This window comes from Bombus huntii, chromosome 17, assembly GCF_024542735.1.
Source record: "Bombus huntii isolate Logan2020A chromosome 17, iyBomHunt1.1, whole genome shotgun sequence".
In the NCBI taxonomy this organism is placed as follows: Eukaryota; Metazoa; Arthropoda; class Insecta; order Hymenoptera; family Apidae; genus Bombus; species Bombus huntii.
In genome coordinates this window covers 4,020,422-4,046,691 of record NC_066254.1, presented here as the reverse complement: position 1 = coordinate 4,046,691, position 26,270 = coordinate 4,020,422, and the positions used below count along the sequence as shown (strand labels likewise).

Genomic DNA, 26,270 nt, shown 5'->3' with positions numbered 1-26,270 from the left:
TTCGAGAAATTGATCGATCGAATAATACGAGAATCTGCATAAAGTTGGACGAGCGGCAGAAATAACGATGAATGTACAATTTGAAATTCAATTTCGGAACCGGTCATTCCATCGAGCCTGGCAACGTCGGCGTTAATTAATGTACGTATTTCTTGTTAATTTTCGAATCCTTCAGACACCAAAAATGTTCGCAATTCTTCGAGCGAAAGCAATCGACCCAAGATTTTATTCGACTCTCTCTAATTTTCCACGCGTCGAAAACACCATAATCAAGAAAAGTTCGTATTTCCGAAGACACCTGGGATATTTGGTGGGTTCGCAGTCAGTTGATGACAAGTGGTGAATGGTAAAAATCAGAGGTGCAGAGATTCGATCGATTTCTACGTTTCGTAGCGTATAATCTTCGAAAAGAAGTCGCGTTTTTTGATTTTCCAGCAGTTCCCTTCGCGTTCGGTCGGTTCGTTCGTTTTTAACCGTCTGCACGGCAAATGTGTTAGGTAATTGGATTATCAAGTGGCAGAAGGTAATTAGCCTGGCTTTCAAGAGATATGCTTTGCCCGAGACTTTCGGAAATAAGTTTCCAAAGAAATGGCTCGAGCAATTTTTTATCTGCAATTCAATTTCTCCCTTGAAATTAGTTGATTCGTCTAGACGCACCGTATGCTTCATTGTACGTGTGCATTTATTTTTTTCACAGACTGTACGATACACTCGTAACGACACAGGCGTTAGGCTCGTGTAATAAGATCGTTGATTTATTATTTTAAACGGCACGAGGAATTATCAAATGTTTAATTGAAAATATTCCTCGCCATAGGAAAATCTTGTAAAGCATTATCGTATAAAAATCCCACAGAGACTGAAAAAGATGCGAAAGTTTTGTAGTAGCACGATGATAGGAGCTTTTTTCCCTCTCATTTTCCCCGTATTCCGATTGTCTGTTTTTCCCAGCATTAAGCATCGGAGATTTCGATGGAAGCAGAAAATTAAAAGCAGCGAATTATTTTGTTTTGCTATAGGTATAAAAAAATAGTAGCTTCGCATGGCGCATAAATTTAGCAAATAAAAAAGATTTCTCTTTTAATTACAGCTAAGAGACTTTCAGCGATGTAATTTGAAATTAACTGCGGATGTCACAAATCCCAACGTTTTCCCCTGTTAAAAAAATATCGAAATAAAATATATCGAAAGCCCTTTTAGTTTGCAATTTTTTCCATTTTATGGTCCGTAAATAAGTCGATAAACAAAATTTTATCGAACGAAATAAACAATTTAATTTACCATCGCTGTACATTTAATGGGTCCTTGCACAGGTTAACCAACGAATAAAAAAAAACATATTTCTTCGTTCGACGCATTTCGAAAAGTGTAACGATATAATTGGAAATTAACCGTAAATTCCAAAATCTTTAAGAACGAGGATACGATAAATAATAATTACCTTTTGAAAAAATACGATCGAGCAAATTAAATGATCGCGAAAATGATTTACGCGTATCTTAAAGCTTGTTCGATTCCATCGTCCGCAAGTAAAACAATAAACTCACCAAAATGAGGAGTCCACGAGAAAAGGGGGGAACGTCGAGCATCTCCTAAAAAACAAAAATTCATTTTTCAATGTACAATGTCACAGTTTGATATTACATCGAGACAAAATAATTTATTCCGCGTCATTTTCAACTTTTACTTTTGATTTTTCATCGATCTTAAGTGGCACATGAAAGGCAGATTTTCGTTTCGAAAAGAATACAGTAAAAACACATTTTTTCTTCTAATTGATAACGTTGAAAGGGTTAGTTGTCAGGCTACAACTATGCGCCATAGTATCGAGTCTCTCTTTGTATTTGTCTGTTTTATTTATTTCTTTTAAAAAATGTATAATGCCACTTTCATAAATTATCCCTTTTGGCGTTAGAAATTACAATATTGCAAGGAAATTAAAAAAGAAGAAAACGGAAATAATTCCTCCATCATCGCTGGAACGTAATTCCTAAGCTGAACAAAATTACCGACAACGTCTAACGCTAATTCATAGTAAAACGAGAAGATCAACAGCGAAGCTTAGAAAAGCGAACGACTTGAAAGCGATTTCACAACATAAATGGTATTTTGCAAAATAAAAACAACTATCATCGCGATCCTTCGCCATTGGAATATTTACAATCCACAACACATAACGCATTAAACTATAAAAAAAAAAAATGCGAAAAATGTAACACAGCGCAGCGCAGTTTCTTCCAACTGCTGTAAAGCTCGGAGAAACTTTCGTTCAAATCGCTACGGCGCGAAAGAAGGCGAAACTCGCGATACGTTGCGTGAAATCGACACGGTCCCTTTTTTCTCCCGCGAACAAACGCGAACACGAGCGTGGAACGAGGCCGAATCAACTCACAGTTATCCTTCGAGCCTGTTCCCGGCGCAACAATTTGGCCGATCGATTTTTCCCGCGGCTCTCGATTTCATGCTCGTTGATGGACAATTAGCAGCGATACAGTGCGAAAGCAAAGCAGCCAGCGGACCAGGGAATATCGGGGAACAGAGGTCGCGAGCCGTCGGTGTCATGTTCGAAGCGCAATTAGAATCGCATTACACTTGACCCCGCGGAACGCTAATAATTGTCGATCCACCGCTAATAAACGGCTTACTCAATGAGAGAAGCAGACCAGCCTGGGCAACATATTTCGAGACGCGTGCAGCGTACCACACGCGACCTTTCGTTTACGACCGCGTTAATTAGCTTTGTCCGCGAGTTGCTTCTGTTCCGCGATGATTAATCACGTGGTTCTCGTCGACCCGTCGTCCAACCGACGACGACGCCGACGACGATGACGACGAGCGATTCCCGAGCTCGATGATCATTAGTTGGTCTCGTTACGATCCGCGTCCTATCTCTTCTTCCCGATGTTTCACCAGCTCTCTTCCCGTCTCCAAACTGCTCCATATTTTGCTTTATTTTATTCGCTTGTTTACGGCTTGAGCGTTCTATAGGAAAAACGAGATTAACCGGAGAAAGTAGACGCGATAGGCTGAAGATGTCGAAGGAGGATGGAAGAGTCTTGTCGCGGTACAAATTTATTTTATTTGCCTATCGATACGATTACGGTTCTGTGAAGTTCTCGTTGGAAAAGCAGACGATAGGACTGACAGGAAACTGAAAAATCCGAAGACCGAAACGCGTGGAAATTTATTAATTTAGCACTTGGCGGTGGTGGTGGAGCAGCGGATCATCGAGTGTCCGGATTCAGAAGGTTTAAGATCCGAGAATAGAAGAAGGTTCAGCTGAACGTAGGAATCCGCGATGTGCAGCTTCCGGATTATTTGCGAGATAATGATGATAAAGTGTTGAGATGACAGAACAGTAAATGGAGCCTAACCGCAGCACGACATCCGACAGTCCAAAAGTGCGGACATTCTTAAAGAACTTTGCCAATCTAAAAGCAAGGATCTTCAACGCGACGCCAAAAGAAGATATTCCTGATCATCGCAAAGAACAACATTTATTTGCCTTTTTACGCGCATGTCTGAGACACATCCTCCCATGTCTACGTTCTGAATGCATCGACGCAAACGCTGACAAGACGAGAGCAGGACGACGAGTCCCACGGAAGTTTCTTAAAGCTGCCAGCTTCGTATCTACCACAGGATGGTCAATGGACGAATCCTAAGAATCCAAGGAACTCGATCGATGCTCGCATGACGACCTGACCCCGCGTGTCTCTGGCCGCCAGCGCGAATCAGCCTTTATATCTCTGTCCTAATCTAATGGAAGTCAAAGTAAAGGAAACAGACAACCGGAAACAAGTAACCGGGAGCGTGCAGGTCGTGGGTCAATCTCCTGCTCTTAAAGGTTTCCTTTCATTTTCATTAGGCACGTCGCTCCTTCGGATCCTCGAGTAAGGATTCGGGTTTAGGTTCGTAGGAGGACGTTAGCTGCGCGCACCAACGTTCCTGGATCGATCCCCCTCGAGCGAAAGGGGGTTGCGACGGAGCCGCCCTCTTCGTCAGCAGGAACCCTAACATTTGGAGCGGCGAAAACGACGCCAGGAACCCCTGCGGGCCGTTCGTTCGAGCCAGTACCCGAGGGGAATGTACTTTCATTGTAGAGACAACCTACACCGACCGGCTGGCCCCTCTCGTCACACGGGGCTGTAGCTTGATAAACCGCGTAAATCAGGACGCAAGAAAAAGCGTGGCGAAACTGGCGAGTTATTGGGTCATCGAACGATTATCTTGGCGGGCAATAATATTCAAGATCGCGTCTTTCAACGAGCGCGTTTTTATCCGTAGAATCGTAGAATGTAGCTTCCAATGTGCAAGATTCGTTTCTTTTACAGAGAGCTCCTTCTCTCCTTTACGGGCATCGCCAACAATCATTTTTTGTTTATTCGTCAAGTGATCCAAACAGGTGTGCAGTTTGTCGAGCCGCGTGCTTGTGATATCGGCGGTGGAATTTGTCTGTGGAGGGTTGAATTTGATATAATAATAATAGGAGAATTTAGAAAATTAGGAAAATTTAGAGGAACGGTAGCTTCGTAGTGTGCAATAATAGTGAACAATAGAAGATTAGATCGATGTAGGTTTACGGGATAGCGTGTTTAACGAGGAAGTAAAATAACGTGATACTTTGAAGGTTCAATTAGAAACGACGATAGGAATTTTATAAAAGAGGAAATTGCCGAATAGAGATGCAGATTCGTTTTCTGTTCTTCGACATGTGATTCACGAGACTGGCGAGAGTTTCGGATCAACTCGTTTTCTTGCCGATCGTAGCAGAAATTTAAGATTAATTTTGTTAGAACGATGCATCGGTATCTTTTCCCTTGCAAGGTATATTTTATAGCGATCACAAGGCTGGAACCCAGCTTTGTCATAATGTGAGAAACTTTTTGTTGCTGAAAAATCCACTCTGAATATGCCACATTATTCATCCATCACCTTGAAGACTAAACTTCCCTCTTCCCTTACAATTAGACATCTTCTACGACAATTATCTACTAAATCTATAAGCTGATTCCATTATGATACTTCTAAGATGGCTTGGTTTCTACTTGTTTTTACGAAATGGAAGCCTGCATGTATATGAAACACATTAATCACTCGCAGAGTGGACATCTTTTTGTTACGAGACGTCCTCGTCTCTAGATTAATTTATCGACGTCTTTCCCATTCTTCCCCTTAGTTTCGTCTGCCTTGAAATTGCATTATGCATAAGAAACTATATACCGTTCCATTGGGAAAATGACACTGACGAAGAAATAATATTTGAATAATTAATAGTAAGAAGAGATATTTTCCAAAAATCCTTTGTATTAAATATAAAAGTATTTTAACGCTTAAAGGATATCGTCACAGTTTTTTTAAATAGAAAAATTCATACAGTTAATGAAAAGGAATGAAATATCTTGTTATCTATTTAACGTAATGTAATGTAAAGAAAGAAAATTATTATTCGCAGCTAATGCAAATAACAATATTTCCATGATATCGACGATAGTTGTTCTGCTTGTCTATTTTCCACGATATTTCTTCAGGTCGTAATAACTCGAGGAACAAAAGTTTGATATCTTAGAAATATTGTAAAATTACAAGCACACAATCTTAAGGTGTCGTGACGAGAATAAATCATCCCTTAATGGACGTGTTCTGGTGTCGAGAACGATCGTTGAAGATATTTAAAAACACGCTACTCACTGCAATGTAATTCTCATTAACAAAGAGAGCAGCAGCAGTGTTAAGACAAAATTTTCGTCATCCGTGATAGCCTTCAAGGATTAATATTCCACTTAATCGAAATGCGCCTAAGTTTCTTTATCACGCGAGTATTTCTCAAACTGTCGGTAGTTTTCCTCTACTCGAAGTCTATACACGACTATGCGAATTACATTTTATATCGTTGCTTTCAAAAAATAGCCATTAGCCGTGCATGGTAAAAATCGGAGAAATTGCAAAGTAGGAAATTAACTTGGAATAAACGGTTCTGGAAGGATAATAACCATATCTCAGTTAAATATAATACTCTTGACGACGTGGAAGGATAAGTCGAAGCTGATTACAGTTGTAAGTATTACACAAAGACGGCCAGATTACCGCAAATCCGTATCGTTCTATCCGAAATTTTCAACATTGCCTTTGAGCAGATTAAACGTCGGCTGGTCGTGGTGATCGTGGAAGGCATTAACACGAGGCTGATCGTCAAAAATTCCGTTTTTGCTAATATAAACGGAACCATTTAGCGGAATCGCGGAATGACAGTAGCCGCTAAGTGAATAAGCGAGGCCTCGTACGAATTCAAATATCGAAGAAACCAGGCGAATCGTTGAATAATGCATGGCAAAATAATGATTAAAGAGAAATTGCCAGCAGGTTACCAGTCGAAGGCTGATGACCCAACCATCGGTATGTTCGTTAACGCCTCTCGAGTAATAACGATCGCTATACAATATTTTCTTAGACCTGTGTCTCGAGTTTCAGGTGACGCGTGTCCAGGCAACTCCATAAATTTTCCACAATTTTTTTTCCCCACTGCTAATAAATACGTCTTCGCTAATCCGCAGATTTTATCGTAGCGGAGAACATGGGACTGTGCGGGAATTTTTAATTACAGGAAACTTAATTTATCCCCGTTGTATTTCTCTGAACGATGGAAGAAGAAATTTTGGTCTGCGATAATGGCTACATGATTTTGTAACGACGAAGACGATCGAACAGGATTTGTTTCATCGCGCTGTTGTCTGTGTCTCGTGTCCACTTCCCGAGTAGGTGTCACGTGTTAGGGAACAGCCTGTATATTGTCAATGACGATGAAATAGACAGACACAGCGAGGGGAGAAAATAAAGCGTCGTCTGGTCGAATAAATTCCAACGTCTCGGCCACGAACAAAGCAACAGACCCGTCTTCATCAACGCGATCTCGCTCACCTTCGCAGCAACGTTGCAGTTGCTTGTAGCTGGCACGAGGCAGCCGATCGCGTTCTTTCTTTTCCTAGGAACGGTGCTCGTGATCTCCATTTGTCGCTGGTCGATCCATGAATGAACCAGCCAACCGGCGAGATCGTGAATCAAGCGAGCGATCGAGGAACGGGAACTTGGTCGAACCATCAAAGAGCAACTGTCTGCGAGTATGCGAGAGATTCAAGTGGCGATTATTTACAAATTCCCTGGTTGGCGGTTCGCTCACGTTGGCGCGGCATTTACGATATTTGGCGGGTCTCCAGCGCAACTATTTCCGCACCAGCGATGCCTTAATTCTCTTGGTTAGTCAGCACGGCTTTGTATTTTTAGACCTTTTCCACACCGAGAATAGAAGTGGCGCGTCAAACGTATCGTTCAATTTCTTCGTTCGAATATTTTCTACGCCGACGTTCAGCCCTGTGTTTCATAATGTCTGGCTGGTTTCCAATTTGCTTCTGTACTCTGTTACGCGATTAGCGTTTCGCAGCTTTCGCTAGTCGCGCGGCTCCGCCGTGGTCCCGCCAGGATATTCGACGATTCTTCGGCGTGGTGGTTCTTGACCTTTTCCAAGTTGCACAACAGTGACCGCAACGTGTTACGAATAAACTTTACGAATGATCGGAATATCTTTGGTTACCAGTCGGCATTGTCGACGAGAGGTTTTTCGTTTGGTTGATGACCGCTATATGTGGCAAAATGTTTTGCATTATTCGTGAGATAATTTTTATTCGTCGCCGATAACGCATTATCGATGGCGCAAATCTTTTTGAGTTACTCGGCCCACCGAGCGAGCAATTAGCTGGATAAAAAACGAATAGAAGATCCGTAACGAGCAATGTCGATTAAAAATCACTGGTTTGCCCATTAACGAGACTGACACGTCAACGAATGTTACTAAATTATGTAAATTAACTGGTCAATAGCAATAACAATTATTTGGACTGGTTATAATATCGCAGTAATAGAATATAAATAATAAATCACGAGAAATAACACACAATAGTAATGGAATAATAATTTTAGAAGGACAGTGGCAAAAACGAACTAGAATGGAGTCGAGTTCAATTTTACAATACAATTACGTGTGCAATTATGAAGATCTAATGAGGTTTCTATTGAGATTTTCCTACAGATTCAATGAAGTTTGCGTATCGAGTATAAGAGCATTTTTTTTGTTTTTCAATGAAATCATCGGTTTCCTTTTATCTACGTAGAAGTATAGTAAGAGTATGAGAATGTGAATGCTATTGTTAGAACAGTTCACTTGTGAGTTCAGTTATATATAGACTATGCTGGCCAAAGTATGAGGCCAACTAGCAAGCTCAAGTTACTGTTGTCATTCCAAAGAATTGTACATTTGCATACCAATGCACAATTTATATATACGAACATATCTTCCAAATCTAAGAAAAATTTATACTTGGCAACATTTCTCTAGAAACAATCGTGAAGCTTCTCTGTAACAAAAAGTCATTGGAAGAAATAGCATACACGATATTATTTAATAAGATCCTGATTCCACAAAAGACCAATATTCTTCAATTCTCCTTATAAAAAACATATCCAGTCGCAAATGCTTCTCCTCTCCAAGCGTCTAGCTCAAACTGCCTAACCTCAAATTCCCAGACTGCAACAAGTTCCATTTGAGAATGCTGGGAAAGGTCCATGGTTTCTCAAAATCTGTTGAGAACCTAGACCAGCTAAAAAGCAAACCTTTTATCGTCCAATTACAACTTGTTCCCTTCTCCAAATCTGTATCTCAAACTGCCTAACCTCAAATTCCCAGACTGCAACAAGTTCCAGTCGAGGGAGCTGAGAAAGGTCCATGGTTTCTCAAAATCTATTGGAAACCTAGACCAGCTAAAAAGCAAACCTTTTATCGTCCAATTACAAGTTGTTCCTTCTGCAAATCTGTAGCTCAAACTGCCTAACCTCAAATGCCAAGACTGCAACAAGTTCCAATTGAGGGAGCTGAGAAAGGTCCATTGTTTCTCAAAATCTATTGGAAACCTAGACCAGAAAAACCTTCTATCGTCTAAAAAGCAAACCTTCTATCGTCCAATTACAAGTTGTTCCCTTCTCTATATCTGTAGCTCAATCTACGTAATCTCAAATTCCCAGACTGCAACAAGTTCCAATTGAGAATGCTGGGAAAGGTCCATGGTTTCTCAAAATCTATTGGAAACCTAGACCAGAAAAACCTTCTATCGTCTAAAAAGCAAACCTTCTATCGTCCAATTACAAGTTGTTCCCTTCTCTATATCTGTAGCTCAATCTACCTAATCTCAAATTCCCAGACTGCAACAAGTTCCATTTGAGAATGCTGAGAAAGGTCCATGGTTTCTCAAAATCTATTGGAAACCTAGACCAGAAAAACCTTCTATCGTCTAAAAAGCAAACCTTCTATCGTCCAATTACAAGTTGTTCCCTTCTCTATATCTGTAGCTCAATCTACCTAACCTCAAATTCCCAGACTGCAACAAGTTCCAGTCGAGGAAGCTGAGAAAGGCCCATGGTTTCTCAAAATCTATTGGAAACCTAGACCAGCTAAAAAGCAAACCTTTTATCGTCCAATTACAAGTTGTTCCCTTCTGCAAATCTGTAGCTCAATCTACCTAACCTCAAATGCCAAGACTGCAACAAGTTCCAATTGAGAATGCTGCGAAAGGTCCATGGTTTCTCAAAATCTATTGGAAACCTAGACCAGCTAAAAAGCAAATCTTTTATCGTCCAATTACAAGTTGTTCCCTTCTCTATATCTGTAACTCAATCTACCTAACCTCAAATTCCCAAACTGCAACAAGTTCCAGTCGAGGAAGCTGGGGAAGGCCCATGGTTTCTCAAAATCCATTGAAAACTTAGACTTCTATCGTCCAATTACAAGTTATTCTCCTGCCCAAATTTCTAGCTGGAACTATCTAATCTGGAATTGCCAGGCTCTAATGAACTCCAGCCACAAAGACACATGGTGTCCTGACAAGAGGACGGCGAATACGGTTGCCTCGTCTTCGATTGCAAAACGCACTTTGGCCGGTGGTTAGGGGACACGCGTTAATTGTCCATTTAAACATCGACGGGCGGCGTTTCGCGATATTTGGCCGATCTCCAATACGCGTTTTCCGGAAGAGCAGCGCGTCCAAAAGTGCCCACTCTCTCTCTCTGTGCTCCCATCGGCCCCCTTTTCTCGTTGGGGTAAGCCGATGGAAATGCCCTCTTTGTCGAGGGGCGAACTTACGCTGCCAACCCCGATATTCGACTAGAAAGGACGTCACCCCGCCTCCTCCTCTCTCTTCCCCTCTTCTTCGCTCCCTTCGTGTCTGTTCTTTACCCTGTGCAGCCGGCCCATCCCCAAAATTACGTCCATAGTGAGAACGAGTGCAGCAGCGAGCCTCGTCCCTCGAAAGCAAACAAGAACGCATCGTGCACGGTTAAACGACATGTATTTGCTCTGATATCGCGGAACGATAACAGTCATTATTTTTTACCGGCCCCGTATTTTCATCGAAGATTGCTAGGTACGGCGCACAGCCCGCACAGATTGTCAATCGAACGAAATGAGTTGCCGAGTAGCGTACGTCTGTTTGAGGGCGACACGCACATGTTTTTGCATCGTGGATTAAATGGCTCATGTTTTAGCAAACGATACGCCAACTTTGATCCGTTTCCAGTTGATTCTTCTTTCACGTTGACGATTCTGTTTGCTGGTGACTAGCGAGTCTTTTGGAGAGTGCGTTTCAGTGGTTGTTCGTGCTGCTTTGACAGAAGAGTGACTAGCAAGTAACAAGTCTACCTTTTTCAATTAGTAAACTGTCCTATTTATGATATGCGTCGATTTATGATAACAATCTATCGGTCGCATTCCACAAATTGGTTGCCAAAGGAAGGAGAGATATCCGCACAGCTTCTCCTGAACTTTCCCAAGATTTCCATCTACGAAATACTCCCGACAAAATTTCTCTGACGTTGCTCGTTTGAAAACGAAAGTACGCAATCGTTTAGGATAAAAAATCTTAAAATTTTGTTCCTAAGAAGGAAAGAGGCACTACGGAGAAAACCATCCTGTTTTGTTGATTAAGGTTTAACGTGATCTGAATAACGCGGTTATTAGCGACGACACCGTAGGCTGGTGCGTTCCAGGTTGAAGTATTTTACTGGCTACCCTACTTTCCTTAATGAATTTCGGTAAGTCGTGGATTTTCTCATCCGCTGGATGTGAGAACGTTCTTCTCGCAAGTTCAAATTCGCATTCGCGGAAGCACCTTCGTTGGGGAAACGTCGATAGTCGTCCTAGATGACGAAAATGCGCAACGATTCGCGACAAAAATCAGAAAATTCCGCCGGCTGCGTGGAGGAGCAGCTACTTTGAAACAAATACGCCTCTCTCGGGCCGTGGCAGTCGTTCCGTACCATAAATTTCGAAGACGCGACCCCGTCGTGATTCATCGTTTATCTGTTTCACGACGTTAAACGCGTCTCCAGCTGAAAGCACCCTTCTCCTTTGCTGGCGGCGAGGGGAAGAAGAGGCGAGCGCGACGTGTAACAGGGAAAAGGGAGACAGATAGGCAGGAACCGGCCGGCTGAAAAAGACGTCCGCCACTTCTTTCATTGACCCGTTGCCGGCATCTTAAATGTGAAAACTCTGTCGTCTAACGTTCCTCCTTCTTCTATCTTTTTTCTTTCCTCCTTTTCTGTTTCGCAGAATCGCGTGAATGGACGGAGAGGAGAGGAAGCCCGCGATGGAAATGAAAACACGACACGTCCGCGTCTCGTTCTCTTGTAATTCCTGATTAACGCCACCATGAAGCTTTGTTTTAAATAAAATAGAGATTCGGTCGCGTCTGAATGCCCAGGCCATTAACGACCAGGGCAAGGTGAATAGAAGAAGTTTGATAGAAGGAACGCAAAAAGTATGAATAATATTTCTTCTGTTTATTCTCGCTTTGTCAGTATGCAGGTGTCTTTCCCTTATTTTTATTCGCTGCGCGTAGCAAGCGAAACGTAACTCGAATACCTCGAAATGAATGTTCCTCGGTTCTGGAATTTTTTCACAAATTTCTTTGGCACTTAGCGATCCCTCTCTCTATCGTTTAAACGACTTTCTCGTCTATGATTTTTTCCCTAACGATTTAAAAAATTATTCTTACGAACGATCTTTGCTCTGATTATTCCAGCTTTGTCGATACGTGTTTCCTGTCTTTTTCGTACTCGACTCGTCGTATAATAGCAAGTAGCACGTAAAATGGTGTAATAGCAAAGAATAACGACAATGAAAGTGTGTTTTATGTGTGCATTACTATTGAACCATCTTAGGGCGGTTTTTTCTTCATGAAATCTAATATTCCATGCATATAGTGTTATTTAGTTAAAAACTTTTGCGATCGTAAAATTGAGAGTTTACGGAGATGAGTCAATTTCAAATACAAATTGATTTTAATCCATCAAAATCTTAGTATATGTAACTTATTTTCGACCAGTGAAAGTATAGAAATAATTGTTTAAAGTATAATATCTCTTTCTCGGTGGCGGCAGAAATAAAATTCTCGATCCTTAGCATTTGATTATAATTAATTTACAAAGAAATATTCGACTAATTCAGCTTCCCTGCGAAATAAATCAAATAATATTCCTGGTTTTTTCTTCGAAGGAAATTGCTACTTGCCAAGTAATTTCGACTTAATCAACAAATAACATTAATCGCGTTAAATTAAAACGCCAAATAATTTCAATAAATGAAATAAAAAAGATAAAAGAAAGAAAAATGATAAAGAGTGGCGAGTAATTAAAAATGTTCAGAGACAATCAACGTAAGATATGATTACGTTAATCAAAGAGTATTCTATCGAACACGTTCAATGTTGCAAATAATTCGTACGTTTCGCTAGTGAATCATTTCATCGAGAAAGAGTTGAAAACAAGCGGCTCGCCGATGAATACAGACATCAAGCAGGTATCCATCGCGAGGAATGGCGCCGCTCGATCCTCCCACGCAGCATCTTATTCAAGGATGACAGGTTTGCAGTGAAATAAACTGACCAAACCCGGAACGCCTCTCTCCACTTCCTATAATCCTGTTTATTCCTTGTCTCTAATTGCGACGTCTCATTTAGTATGTTTCCATCGTGTGGAATAATTTTACAAATTTCTAAAATTCACTATTTAATCTCGAACAAAATTCTTGTTGCTTAATTTTTTTAGGAACCTTCCGACGAATATTTCTAGAATATTAGTATAAATTATTTTTATAAGAAACAGACGAATTTGTTTAGATCGCTCGTTCAGGGAATTAGATGTTAAGCTTTGATCGATCGGAGCATCTGGAATCTCTTCGATATCATTTTATATATAGTGAAAGGTATGATATTTAGTAGTTAGAATTTTTTATTGATACACTGTAATCACTGGAAAGCACTGTATATCTCACTTTTTGAAGAACAAACGAGAGTTCAAGAGTGTGAATTTTAAGTTTCAATAATAATTAATATACTGCATAGTGCGGAAGTAGAATTTCTGGTCGATATAAGAAAGATATATGTATCTTATTTTTCCTTAAACAAATAAGAAATAAAGAAATAAGAAATAAGTTTCAATAATAATTAATATACTGCATAGTGCAGAAGTAGAATTTCTAATCGACATAAGAAAGACATATACATCTTATTTTTCCTTAAACAAATGGACGTTCAAGGGTTTTATTATTAAGTTCCAATAATAAATAATATACCGCACATTGCAGAAATAGAATTTCTACTCGACATAAGAAAAGCATATACATCTTATTTTTCCTTAAACAAATAAGAAATAAAAGTTTCAATAATAAATAATATACTGCACAGTGCAGAAGTAGAATTTCTGATAGATACAAGAAAGGCATATACGTCTTATTTTTCCTTAAAAAAAGTGTACATAAATTTCCTCAGATTCTTTTCCACATTAAAAAGCGTAAAATTTGGTACTGGAGTCTTCCATTAAGGAGGATGTAACGTTCTTTTCCATTCAAGTTAGGGGAATGATATTACCAACTCGTGATACGATTAAGTAATTAGTTAATTTAGAAACGTTCGATCGATAAAAATTCGTCAAGCTCGATATATCCAGTCTGCTCTTAAAAATACTCCATAACTTTCCACCATAAACGCTCGAGGAGAACCGATGGTACGTGGCAAGATCGCGCATCAATCGCTCTTGAAACAAGGAAAAAGAAGTTGGAATCTTCTCTCACGTGCTCATTCCTCGTACCGTTGAACGATCGCCAAGACAATTGAACAAAACGATCCACGAAAAACTCTACTCTGTTCCTTTGGCCCTTAAAAAATCAATAATTTCTACGAACAAGAAAAAGGAAAGAACTATACGCCGAGAGGCAGCAGAGGGAAAGAAAGCTACAAGTTAGAAAAAGAGGCAACAACGTTAAAATAATAGAAAGAAAAAAATTCGAATAGAAACCCTGTTATCCTACTTTCTAGGGAAAAGAAGTAAAACGCGTATATGCTCGGTCTACCTTTCTATTCTCGAAATGCGTAACCACCATAAAAGAAGTCAGTATTAGCGAGACGCAGGGCATGGCATCGCAATGATCGAATAAACAATTGAAAAATTAAAAAATACAAGACAAAGTTCGTGGTTCGTTTCACGTGGAATCGGTGGAAAAAACAGGAAGCGAAAATGTGAAGAGCCAGCAGCAACGAATGGATCGTTCGATAAGAACGCAACGATAAAGTTAGATAAGACGACGAAGAGAATTATAATAATCGTACAGACAAATTGTACAAAGTATAAACGAAGAAGCAGCTTGGAATCGTAGGATAGCACGAGCAGTTCAATTTCTGCATGATTTTAGAGTAAACGAAGCTGTCAGCAGCGAAACCGATCGATTCCATTTTTGCTATGTGCTTCCGTCTCGGTAGACCGATATTCAATTCTCGGGAAACAAATGACCCAATTCGATAACTTTATTTGCGCAAAGAAAACCGGCCATCCAATTACTAACAAACTGCCAAGCAAATTCCGAAAATAATATTTACAACGTCGCGCAGCTGCTCTCTACGTTTCAATTTACCAAGTCCATCAATGCCTGTCGCCACTCGGCGACTCAAATTAGCCTCAAGTACCGCAGCACCGCGAGTACCTGCTAAAGTACCAAGGTACCAAGCGGCAAACGTTAAAACAACCAGCTCGAGCGGCACAAAAGAGAAACAAAAGCAGCGAGAGTAGCAAGAAAATAAGAGGAAGGTCCGACTGCGTCCTACATTCGCAGGATTCGAAAGGTGTCGCGTGATCGATTCGCGGATCGACGAGAGGAAAATTCCGAGCGAGAGGCATCGTGGCTCAGCGGACGTCGTCGTCGTCGTCGTCGTCGTCGTCGTCGTCGTCATGGGTGAACGTCGGCTGTGCCCACGGACTCGCCACGGACTCCGATGTTCTCTGGCGATCGATACGGCCACCCCAGCGCCCCTTCTCCGACGTAGCCGGGCCGATTTTTTTCCGTCCGAGCGTGGCGCATGCGCGCCACCCGGGCTTCCCCTTTTCCAACCACGAGTCCACGGGGCTAGGAGAGTCCTGGAGTGGCGATGAGGGGAGGTTTGCTGCTGCTGCTGCTGCTGTTGTCGCTCTCGTTATACCTATACCGTAGCCCCGGCCCTCGAGCCGGAGAATACGGGGGTCGCCGCCACCAATTTCCAAACGCTCTAACGTTTCGGGTGACGAGGTAGCTGCGGACACCAGGCTGATCTAGCTTCTGACAGGCAAAATGCGAAATGGACATCGTTGGATCGATCTCGAGAAACGACCAAGACGGAGGATCCAGCTTTACGCTTGTCAACAGTGGAGTATTGTGTTAATTTCCAGAGATGAACTCGACGCAGTCATCTGTCTCACTCATAGAGCGCTCCTCTTGTCCAGAAGTTGTTTGAGCCTTCCATCTTATAGCTTCGACAGCTTTGTCGGCAGCGGAGTATTTATCAATTCCAGCGGGTCTGCAAATGGACTTCACAGAGTCATCTGCCTTGGACAAATATGCGTGCGTTCTTCTCAGCTGAAACTCTCGTTTGAGCGAGTTTGTTTCGCTGCTCTTACGCGTTTGTCGCAATCTGTACACTCGTCGGTATCGCTTATGGGTAGCAGCGTATTTGTTCGTTTGAGCTGGCAGGTCTGAATCGTCTGCCTCGCTCATATTGAGTTCTTCTCAGCTGAAACTCTCGTTTGAGCGAGTTTGTTTCGCTGCTCTTACGCGTTCGTCGCAATCTGTACACTCGTCGGTATCGCTTATGGGTAGCAGCGTATTTGTTCGTTTGAGCTGGCAGGTCTGAATCGTCTGCCGCGCTCATACTGAGTTCTTCTCAGCTAAACTTCTTGCTGGGATCTTGCATTTCGGTTTCACTGGTCTTTTACATTGCTCGCAATCTTGACACTTGTTATGCGAGCCTCTCATTTGCCAAATCGGTTAACTCGAGAGAAGGAAGAGGAAAGAAAATTGCTGGAATTATATAAGATGAGCATCGATCAGGTGCTTCGGCACTACTTTTTACACTTATTATACGAGCCTCTTATTTGCCAAACCGATTACCTTCGAAAAAGAAAGAGCAAGGAAAATTGGCGAAATTATGCAAGATAAACATCGATCAAGTTGAGAAAGTGAAGTTAACCAGCTTGGACCGACGACTCACGCGAAGGTCACAAAGAAGAAGATTACGATAAGTACGTTTCTCTGTTGGTCTTTTGGCTTTCAGGGTACTTCATGGTTAAACAGAAAGGTTCTACTATGACATAATCGAAAACAATCTGCTGACTGAAAGATCTGAGTCTTTTAAAAATATCCGCCAACTTCTTCACAAGAGCAAAGATACTAAGATAAGCGATATTTTCATACTATGACGAGTAATATTTTTAACCTGTATAAAAAGATCGAATCGATACAGGTTTAGCTGGAAACCTAAATAAAAAGACAATTTTGATATACGATCGATCAACAAGGTGCTGAATTTTAAAAGTACTTGCCCCTAGAAAATTAGCAAATCTGACATCTTTTCGCTCAAAACATGTTGCGTCCGATTAAAACAATTCTCCAGACATTTCTACTAAAATATCGAATCGCGGAACCAGGTTAAAATCAGAAAATTCATTTGAAAATCCTGCGTAATCTCTGTACACGTAAGCGTCGATGCCTGCGCCAAACATGGAAATAAGAATATTAATTTTCGCCATGATTCGATAATCTACCGGTACATTGCAACTGTAAATGAAAAAGAGAAGTGTCTTTGACGTTCACGGTATTTTCAAACGGTTTTGCATATCGTCGATAGTAAAGGCAAGATTAATCGTTATTATATTGGTTGGTATGCATTGCTCACACGTAACAAGGTATCAGGCACAGGTTCTATATGATGGTAATGGAAACAGTGGCAGAGCTCCCTAAGCTCGGGAGCTTTGCCTGGACTAGATTTAATACATGTATCTACGATGAATAGTGCAAGGCCCAGAATGACGAGCACATGCTTCACAGTGTCCTATGCCCCATATGCTTCCCAATAATAAAGATATCGCTTAATGATCCGCGCTGTAGAAGGACGACTTTCTATAAAAAAAAAAAAAAAAAAAAAAAACTGACGTGTAATTAATCAGGAAGATTATCATTATTAGAAGAACGATATCGTTTTATGCAAATTTTCGATACTTTGATTTTTCTACAATTTTCTATGAAATGGTGTTTCTGAGGCATCCACAACCGGCTTCAACGTGTAACACACATTTGAATGATTCACACAGACACGTTTCTTGATAAAATTAGAACGCGAGCATTAAAACGTTCGGTGAAAAATCAGCACGTTGCTGAAAGAAGGAAATCTTCACTTGCTTGTTATTCTTAATATTCAGCCTCAATTTCGTGTCAATGCGAAGACCAAACATTTACGAATAATCTCATTTTATAGCAAGATCTTATCCACGGTCTTTCAAATCCTCTTACACGAAATGAATCTTCCGCGAATAAAATAAAACGTGAAATAACGATATTGTTTTTCGAAAGCCTGCAATGTCTATACTCGAATATATTTCATTTAGTTAGTGAAACTTTTACTTGGTATCGGAAATATAAAATACATCTTTATATTCTTTATCTAAAATATCTATATCTTTATCTAAAATACATCAAATACGTACATATTTTCGCATAGACAAGAAATCGTTGCGAGTATCAACCGTCCCGTAGCTTTTCTTCGCTAAGAAACCATTAAGAAATAAATCGATAAACGGACGCAATTACTGGTCGATTTTCAAAATACCATCGTTCCAACATCGCCTAAGATCAAACGAGCGACGAAAGGGAAGGAACGTTTCGGCCGACGATTATTTCCTGGACGAGACTCGATTTCGTCGCGACGTCACCGTCCACTCTTTGATTATTCATCGAGTGGCCGATTTTTTGCCCACGTATGAATATTCATCGACCTTTATCGCGGCGATACCTCTAGGCGACGACGTTGCACAGGACAGACGAATGGACGTTGCGTAAGGTTTCACGAGGAGCCGATGCACAGCGCAGGGAAATCGGCAGAATCGTTGCGAGATTTTAATCTCGTTGTTCGACCATATCATCAGCCTGCAAGTAATACAGATAATTGTCCGAAAAATCGATGTAGAATTAGTGAAAATCAGCTCGTTCTTCTCTTCTCGTTTGTCGATCCTTGTCGAATAGCGTTAAATATGTAAAATACGAGCAAAGGTATTTTAATTTCCAATCGCTTCGTGTAAAGAGCAATTTTTAAGGAAACTTCCTGTATAGTTTCAATCCAAGAAGAACGTTGCTATATAATTTTCTCTCGGCACAGACCGCTGCACTGTGGATGATCCTTATTTTTTCTAGTCAGATCCTTTGGTGATCGACGATCCGACAGCGGATTTTCGACCAAGAAAATTAGCCAAGTCGCACGAAAACTCAGTTCTTCGCCGAGTGTAGCGCAATGTCCGACGAAAGGAAACGGAGAGCGAAATGATTTTCGCATTGAACTTAGGAAGAACAAATGTTCGATTCAGAACGTAAGGGAAATATTAAGAAAGAATCGATAGATGTCGAGTTTCAGGAAAAACTGCACGTTATTTCTTGATTTCTGTTCTGAATCCTCGTTCGAATGCCGCACTTTGCGGCCAGGTGGTTGCTTCCGCTGTAACCGGAAGTCGAGCGCAAGGTGGACGTCGTGGGTGGTAAATGTGCGACCCTAGAGTGGGGATAACGACGAGATTGCAAATGAGGCGTTAGTCCTATGTGACTTCAATCTTTTCTTTTCTTGCCATTTCCATTGCAACAATTTTCTACGGTGTAGCATATAGCGCAACGACACGCACGAACTTATGAGAAATCCACTTGATAAATTGGATAATGATGGGACCGTACAATTGATACTAGGAGAAATGATCTACGGTGGCTAGCGGAAATATTTGACAATTTTTGCTAACACACAAAGTTTACTAACACCGTAACGAAACGAACGATCGTCTTATTGGCAAACTGTGGAAGAAAAATGAATTTGTACACACAAGTTACAAAATATTTATAGGAAACAGGCATCTCACAATTTGTTAAATTAATAAATCAGAGTATTTTTAACGAGATTACCTCCTAGCTAAGGCTAATTACACGTTTAAGATCATTATTCGCGCTGTGTGCTAATTTGTTACATTGGATGACGTGTAACGTGTACGTACACTCTCGAACAGGTTTCAAGTTGTTCGAGTATAATTATAATACTCGTGTGGTGGTTTCAGTGTTAACGAAAGTTCAAAAAAGTTCCTCGTAACACGCGTCAACGTACGTAAAAAAGCTTTCGCGCTAAACGTTCGAGATATTATTTCTTGCCGGAGATTCAGCGTGTTGCAATTTATCGAATAAAAATTGAACGATCCAGCGAAAATGATCTTTGTCGAGGTTTCTTTAATTAAACTTTAATTAAACACGGCCCTCCTGTTATATAATTAGAGACAAGCTTATAGCGATCGCGTGATACGATAAATATTCTTCCAAAAAGAGTAAAAGTCGAATGTAGAGAAAGAAGTGGAAGATCCTACGATATTTTTTGGTTTTTCCAGAAAACGAAACACACGGACGAGGAAACGTTCGTTTTCGTTACAACTCATCGCTCTGATTCGATTTACAGGAGACAATTTTGCCGGTCGACGAACAACGTACGACGCTTTCATTGAATCTTACGATGTTGCTGCGCGGTTAGTGCACGCCACCGGTGTTAAAGATATGAAGCAATTAGGTTTTAAACGAGGCTTTGCCAGAGATTATCCCGGATTAGAACACTTTACATGACGCCTGGATTTTCGTGGGTTAAACTTTGAATTGGCGCTCGTCGGTGTGTGGCTTTTGTGCGTTGCGACGAAAATTTACCTTTTAATTAAGTGAATTTCGTGATTTAAAATCGCGAGAAGTGGACGAGAAATTAGAACGGGGCGATTTAGAACCAAACTCTTTCGCTGGCGGTTTTCAGTGCTCGAAAAACTATAATTAGTGTTGGGAATAATCGCGGCTAAACGTTGCTAGAAAGAAGATTACGCGCGTGTGTTATAATAATGGTATAAGACGTTGCTAATGAGATCGCTATATATTTTTTAACCTTCTTCGCTTGCCAAGCGTTTTAACATTTCTCTTTACTAGCAGGATAATTAAAAAATGCAATTCTTCAGAACAAAAATTACGTTTATCGAACAGTCACTTTCGAAACGATCAAGAGAGCAACTTCAAGGATATTTGACTTTTTACGCCTTCCTTCAAGGAAGCTTTCACGATAATCTCAATGTGACAAACACAGGCAAGCACCTAATACCAAGATTGAAAGGTTGCCAAAATTCTCCCTTTGTTTCATTTTCCAAACAAACGTACATTTTTCTGTATTCTTCGTGGCTTAGAAAATGTTGTTCGTCGAAGGAAGCCAAGGTACCATTTTTCTCTTCGCCATCGTATCTCTGCTTTCCACAAAACTTCGTCAACTATACCTTGCAGCTAATAGATTCTTCCAGCTGCGAGATTCGAGCCAAGAAGGACCAACAAAAATGCATCGTAATTTGCAAAAATGCAGGGAAACGAAAATGAAGATAAGTCATCGGTAAAACTGCTGATAAAATAGGCGGTGGTCAAAGTACACGACTAGATGGGCTAAGGTGAAACTCGCGTGAAACAGGTAGCGATGGACGTTCATGGAAAAGCCACGAAGGCCAATGGAATATATCAGCGATTCGGCACATGTTCGAGCGCGTCCAGTTTGGAAATTCGTATGGAAGCGTTATCCGATAGCGTTATCGGTATGCGTGCGTGTTATACACGCGGCGGAGCAAGGGTCGGGGGGTCAATGAAACAGGACACGGTCGAAGCAACAGAGAACAGAGCTTTGCGAGCTTCTGTCTCTCGTTCCGCGAGCTCTAGCGGCTCGCGCGTGTAAGTGCCCAGTAAGTGAATACGCGGCTAGTGTTACTGTAGTCGCAATTGTCCGCTACCTTCATTACCTGCTAATGGCATCGTATAGTCTTACTGAACCATTAGGCTGATCGTGGATTGGCCGCGGGCTCACAAGCGAGTAGAAAACCGTGTGCCTATTGCCGGTCACCGTTTGTCTCCTCCTTCCCGCTCTAGCAGCTCTTTCTTTCCTTTGTTCTATCGTTTAGCTGGCGTTTAGCCGCGCTACGCGGCAGTCTTTTCACGTAAACGTAAGTATTTTGTATTACCGTTACCGTGTTCTTGTCCTATTCGTCGGCTCGTTTTACGATTCCTACGATTAACGACGAAGCGGCGAGCGATCGCGAAAGGTACGTAGTTAGCGATCATCGAGAGAATCCGAAGGAAGATGCCTAAATTTCTGGCAAGTTTCATACATCTGCATCGAATCGGCCAACTTTATTCGTTGTCCGACTCACACAGACCACGAAAGCAGCCAAAAGTAAGAAACAACTGAACGACGACTCATAAAAGCAACAGTTCTCATATCCAATGATTGGGGTAGGACACCTAAACGTTTGCTATGTGAGCAACTTACTCGTTAGGTGTCTCGGTCTTAGTTCAATTCTCCGCTCAAACTTTGGCAATGATGCGAACGAAAAGAAAGATCGCGCGGTACTTTTCATTTGCACTTTTGGTTGCATCTTTCGACGCTGACGCAGCAGATCGAAGATCATCGTCCGCCCAGTGCTCCCTGGCCTGGTCGTTTACTATGAATACGCGTGGCTCATTGAAACAAGTAAGTTGCAGCCACCATACCGACTCGGCATCATCCTACTCTAATGCAATTTGCGTGTTTCCATACGTCGAAGAAGGTGCCAAGATCGTTAAGTGAGTCAAACTGTAATTCTGCCGATCATTTGTCACAAAAGGCAGAGCAAATAAGAAAAACGTCTGCCTTGCAGCTAGTAACTCGCCGTTGTTGATAACGTTTCCTCTTCTTCGTTACGCTGGAAGATATCAAGCGGCAGCAGGACGTCGCAGCGCAAGCTTCTTCGATGAACTGGTGTCGTGTGTTGAAGCAAATGCCAAGCGATCTCCTCTGGCAATTGACGCAACGAAAGAACAACGTAGATACAACTGCGATAAGATACGCTGGATAGTCTCTGACTTGTTCTGATTGCCTGGCATCCTCCCCTGTTTCGCATCTTCCAATTACGCGGCATTCCGTATACCCGGCATTCGCCTAATTACCTTACATATTTACGAGATTAAACGATACCCGGCATCGAGTGGAATCGAGTGGAGAAAACTTTCAGAATTCTCTAGGTTAGAGCTCGCGTCCGCTTGAATATCCTAATTGCTTCTGTCAGACAAAAATCTAGGCCAGTCCAGTAAAACGTGCTCTATGATCATTACAGAGGTGATCCACTGGCATTCAGCAGGTGATTGTTTCCTCGATAAGTGTGCACGTGCGTTAGCGTGCAATGGCCGGAAGTGGTCCAGAATGCGGTTGAGGACGCCTTGATTCCTTGTGGCACGTTGGGCTCCTCTTGCATTCTCTAGGTCGCACTGCGTGCAGCTTTCTACCGACTGCCCAGCCATAGACACTTGCAAAATTGATTACGTCGGTCTTTGGCCGAGCTTGAACGTTATTTATCACTTGCACGGTGCCTCATTCCTTCGTTTGCCTCGGTTTAAAGGGAAGATCCAGAGAAGAATTATTTTAATTCTTCCTTCGCATTCTGTGATCCTCCCTTTCGCTCTGGAGGATCCAATTTGAAACAGTCACATCTCCAGGCTTAAGCAATAGCCACCTCCGTGCTACTGTGCTCCTTCTTCCGCCGATTTAGGCTCAGGAGCCTCTTTCGTCCCATTTCTTCCTACGGATCAGTATTTTTCTCGTTCCTCTGCTTCGTACTCCTTGTTCCATGTACTAGGTGGCATTTAAGTTCCATTCACACCGGCGATCGAGTCAGACACGCGGCCCAACGAGTTTCACGCTGTTTCCACGCGCGTCTCTTGTCTAAATCCTCGGACAGATCGCCAGACCTCCTTTGAGGATATTATTTCGACGTATCAATTTTGACAGGGTTTCTCCTGTCCATCTCAAATTGAACACGCGTGCTCTGTTGTTTTTGCCTTCGCTCTGATACCGAGCGTGGTCACGTGTCACGTGCGCGTCGAACAATGAGGGCTAATGAGCGAGTTTTAAGGAAGAAGCCGGATGAAAAGAGGGGCTGCTGGCGAAGGTGGATCGTAACGCGAGTAACGCCGGCGGATGATTGATTTTTCGAGAGGGTTGTTTGCTTGTTTCGCTGGAATGCCAGTAGATTGCTTTCAAATGGATTCTATCATGAATTCGTTGAGATATTCTCTCTTTTTCGTTGTTATGTATTTTTTGAATTTTTTAAATTTCCAGGGTTGGGCCGCGTGTGTATATGTATATGTATTTCTCTCTCACTTTTTTTCCCCCCGGTGAAAATTGCCTCCGTCCGGCTCGCTCGTAAGTTGGACGTTTATCGATCTTTCGTTTTTTTCCAAATCGTATTTGGTGGGCCCGGTAATGGAATTTTTGCCGACCAAGTAACAAATATTGGAAGTTTCGAGCGTGGTTTCGTGCGTGAGAAATGGCTACCGTCAAAAAACGGTGATGGCCATTAGCGCCTATGTATTTAATATTCTATTTAATCAACTACTTGTTACTTTTTTTCACGTTTTATTTACCTTCCAACGCTATTATTTACTTTTACGTGTTTATAGTAAACGTCCAATTGACCAACCTATCGGATGGCAATTACAGGATAGTTTACACGCATAATAGCAGCGGTGAAAGATAGAAATTGATGCAAAGAGTGTACCAAATGTTTGATTCCTTCAATGGTTGTGACAAATATTCCTAAATAATTGAATTTCCTTTCCAAGTTTACATGCTAATACATATTTGCCTCTTTATTATAAAGCTTCTTAGCTTCTGTATCAGTTGTCTTTGAATAATTTCCCTCCTACAGGGACACTCGATTTTACCAATAAATTAATCCAACCGAAATTGAATTCACCGAATAGGAAAGCGGAACATGCACAAATGTAATATTGCGCGTGCACGTAAGAACAGGTGTTAGCATCTCATAAGAATATCGAGCATTTACCCGCCACAGAATCTCAACTCGAATGTATTATTTCACGAATAAATGGTAAACGAATTTCGAGAATATCGAAATTGGGATCGAGTAAAAATGGAAAATATGTCGTTACACAGAACAATAATAACGTCGTTTTACAAATTTTTCACTCGTTAGTTGCACATATAATTGTTGCCACGTGAATGTTCAATTCTTCGACACGTCCGAACGATACAAACGAAATTTTTGGAAAATAACGCACGTAACATTTTCTGTTTTACCCGCGACGTTATCTTTCTCTTTGCTCTTCATATAACGAAACTTGTAACGTTTCAGAGTTAGATAAAAATTATCCTGCTAAATTCGCTGAATAAATTTTATAATTGCGCACACAGATCATTAATCTGTTTCTAATTGAATGCAACGAAATCTTATCTGCGTTGCTCATCCACCTTTGATACGCTGAGATTTCGTACAGATAGTCGGCGTAATTAATACACAGAAATATTACGATGCAACGATTACGATTGTGTGTATCGCAAGTAAGTCGGAAGAAACCTAATTTACGACGCGGATGAAATCAGACTTATGATACGAGCGGACGTGTGCGGTGAACGTTAGCGAACAAGGGGAAGAAGCATTCGCGTGGACGTGATCGTACGTCGTTCATTAGCAACAATTACCAAGCCACTGCGAACCTGTAACTTTCCGCGCCTCCTGTAATTAGTAAAGATACACCTCGTGCGTCGCGCCTACACGGATTTGTTTAATTGTCCGACAACTCGGCGCGTATCTCTCGTACACAGCCCCGGGTTCTCTCGTGCTCGATATCCTTGTGATATTCTAACGCCTACTCTTGGCGTCTATTTATGGGGCAGACTCCTATGATACACGACGTTAAAGCAGAATTTCTGGCCAATACGGTGCATCGTTAGACCACAGCGTCTCGTACCCATCGAGTGTGAAATTATTTATCAAATTTAGCATTTAATAATAATGATTCAATAAACAAAGTGTTTCTAGATTTGTGTTAAAAGTTGACGAAAGAAATCACAGCTATTTTTACTGATAATTATACATATAAATCACCTATAGCTTCTCGTTCGAAGAAAAGTTACAGACGACAGAATTAATCTTTTATCATATCGCGTGATGTTAAAGTTAGAATTTTACGTGCCAGTCACTAACGTCAAATATTTCTCACGCAAAAGTTGTTGCGTAGTAACGTACATTGATATAACATAAAATACATTGACGATTCAACTTGTGAACAAAAGTTGTTACAATTCGCTGTTAAGTTATTCTATGCAAATTATTATACTTCGCTATATTATATCATAGATATCGTAATTGACGATCCACGAGGAGCAAAGATATCGTAACTTTTACTCAACTTGTGCCACATTTCTCGTATCAATTATATCATAACGTTACGCTATAGATATTGATACTTGGATACTATAAGTCACAGTTTACGAGGATTAATAGTTAAGTTCTGTACAAGTGGTTTCATCCGTCTGGGAAAGCATAGCATTGAACTAGCCCAGATATCGCTTTAGCAAATGTGCGGTTGGAGATAGGTGTTGGAACGCTAGCTTCGTTACTTCGATTATCGATCATTATTCCACGTATGACGAGCACGAGCTTTCCTCAAACACGACCTAGTCACGTTCTCCGTGTGATTTTCGCCACGATAACGCAAAGGGGCTTTAACGCGTAATCCTCCGAGTTCCAACTCCCGAAATGTAAACCAATCCGCTGGTCGCAAACCA

At 41.3% G+C, this 26,270-nt stretch overlaps 1 protein-coding gene across 21 annotated transcripts in view; it reads right to left on the bottom strand.

Annotated features, from left to right (window-relative positions):
- Window positions 1-26,270, bottom strand: part of LOC126874937 (zinc finger protein rotund) — a 406,667-nt gene that overhangs the window by 177,900 nt on the left and 202,497 nt on the right. For 19 of the 21 annotated variants that reach the window (XR_007693127.1, XR_007693129.1, XR_007693126.1 and 16 more), the window contains one exon: window positions 1,548-1,592. Coding sequence is in view for 16 of the 21 variants with exons in the window: in XM_050637446.1 (XP_050493403.1) it covers window positions 1,548-1,589 (42 nt within the window). In the remaining 5 variants the exon portion in view is untranslated. Of the gene's footprint in view, window positions 1-1,547; window positions 1,593-6,918; window positions 7,113-26,270 lie in introns of those variants that run through there. The other 2 variants (XR_007693125.1, XM_050637442.1) reach the window with 1 other exon arrangement.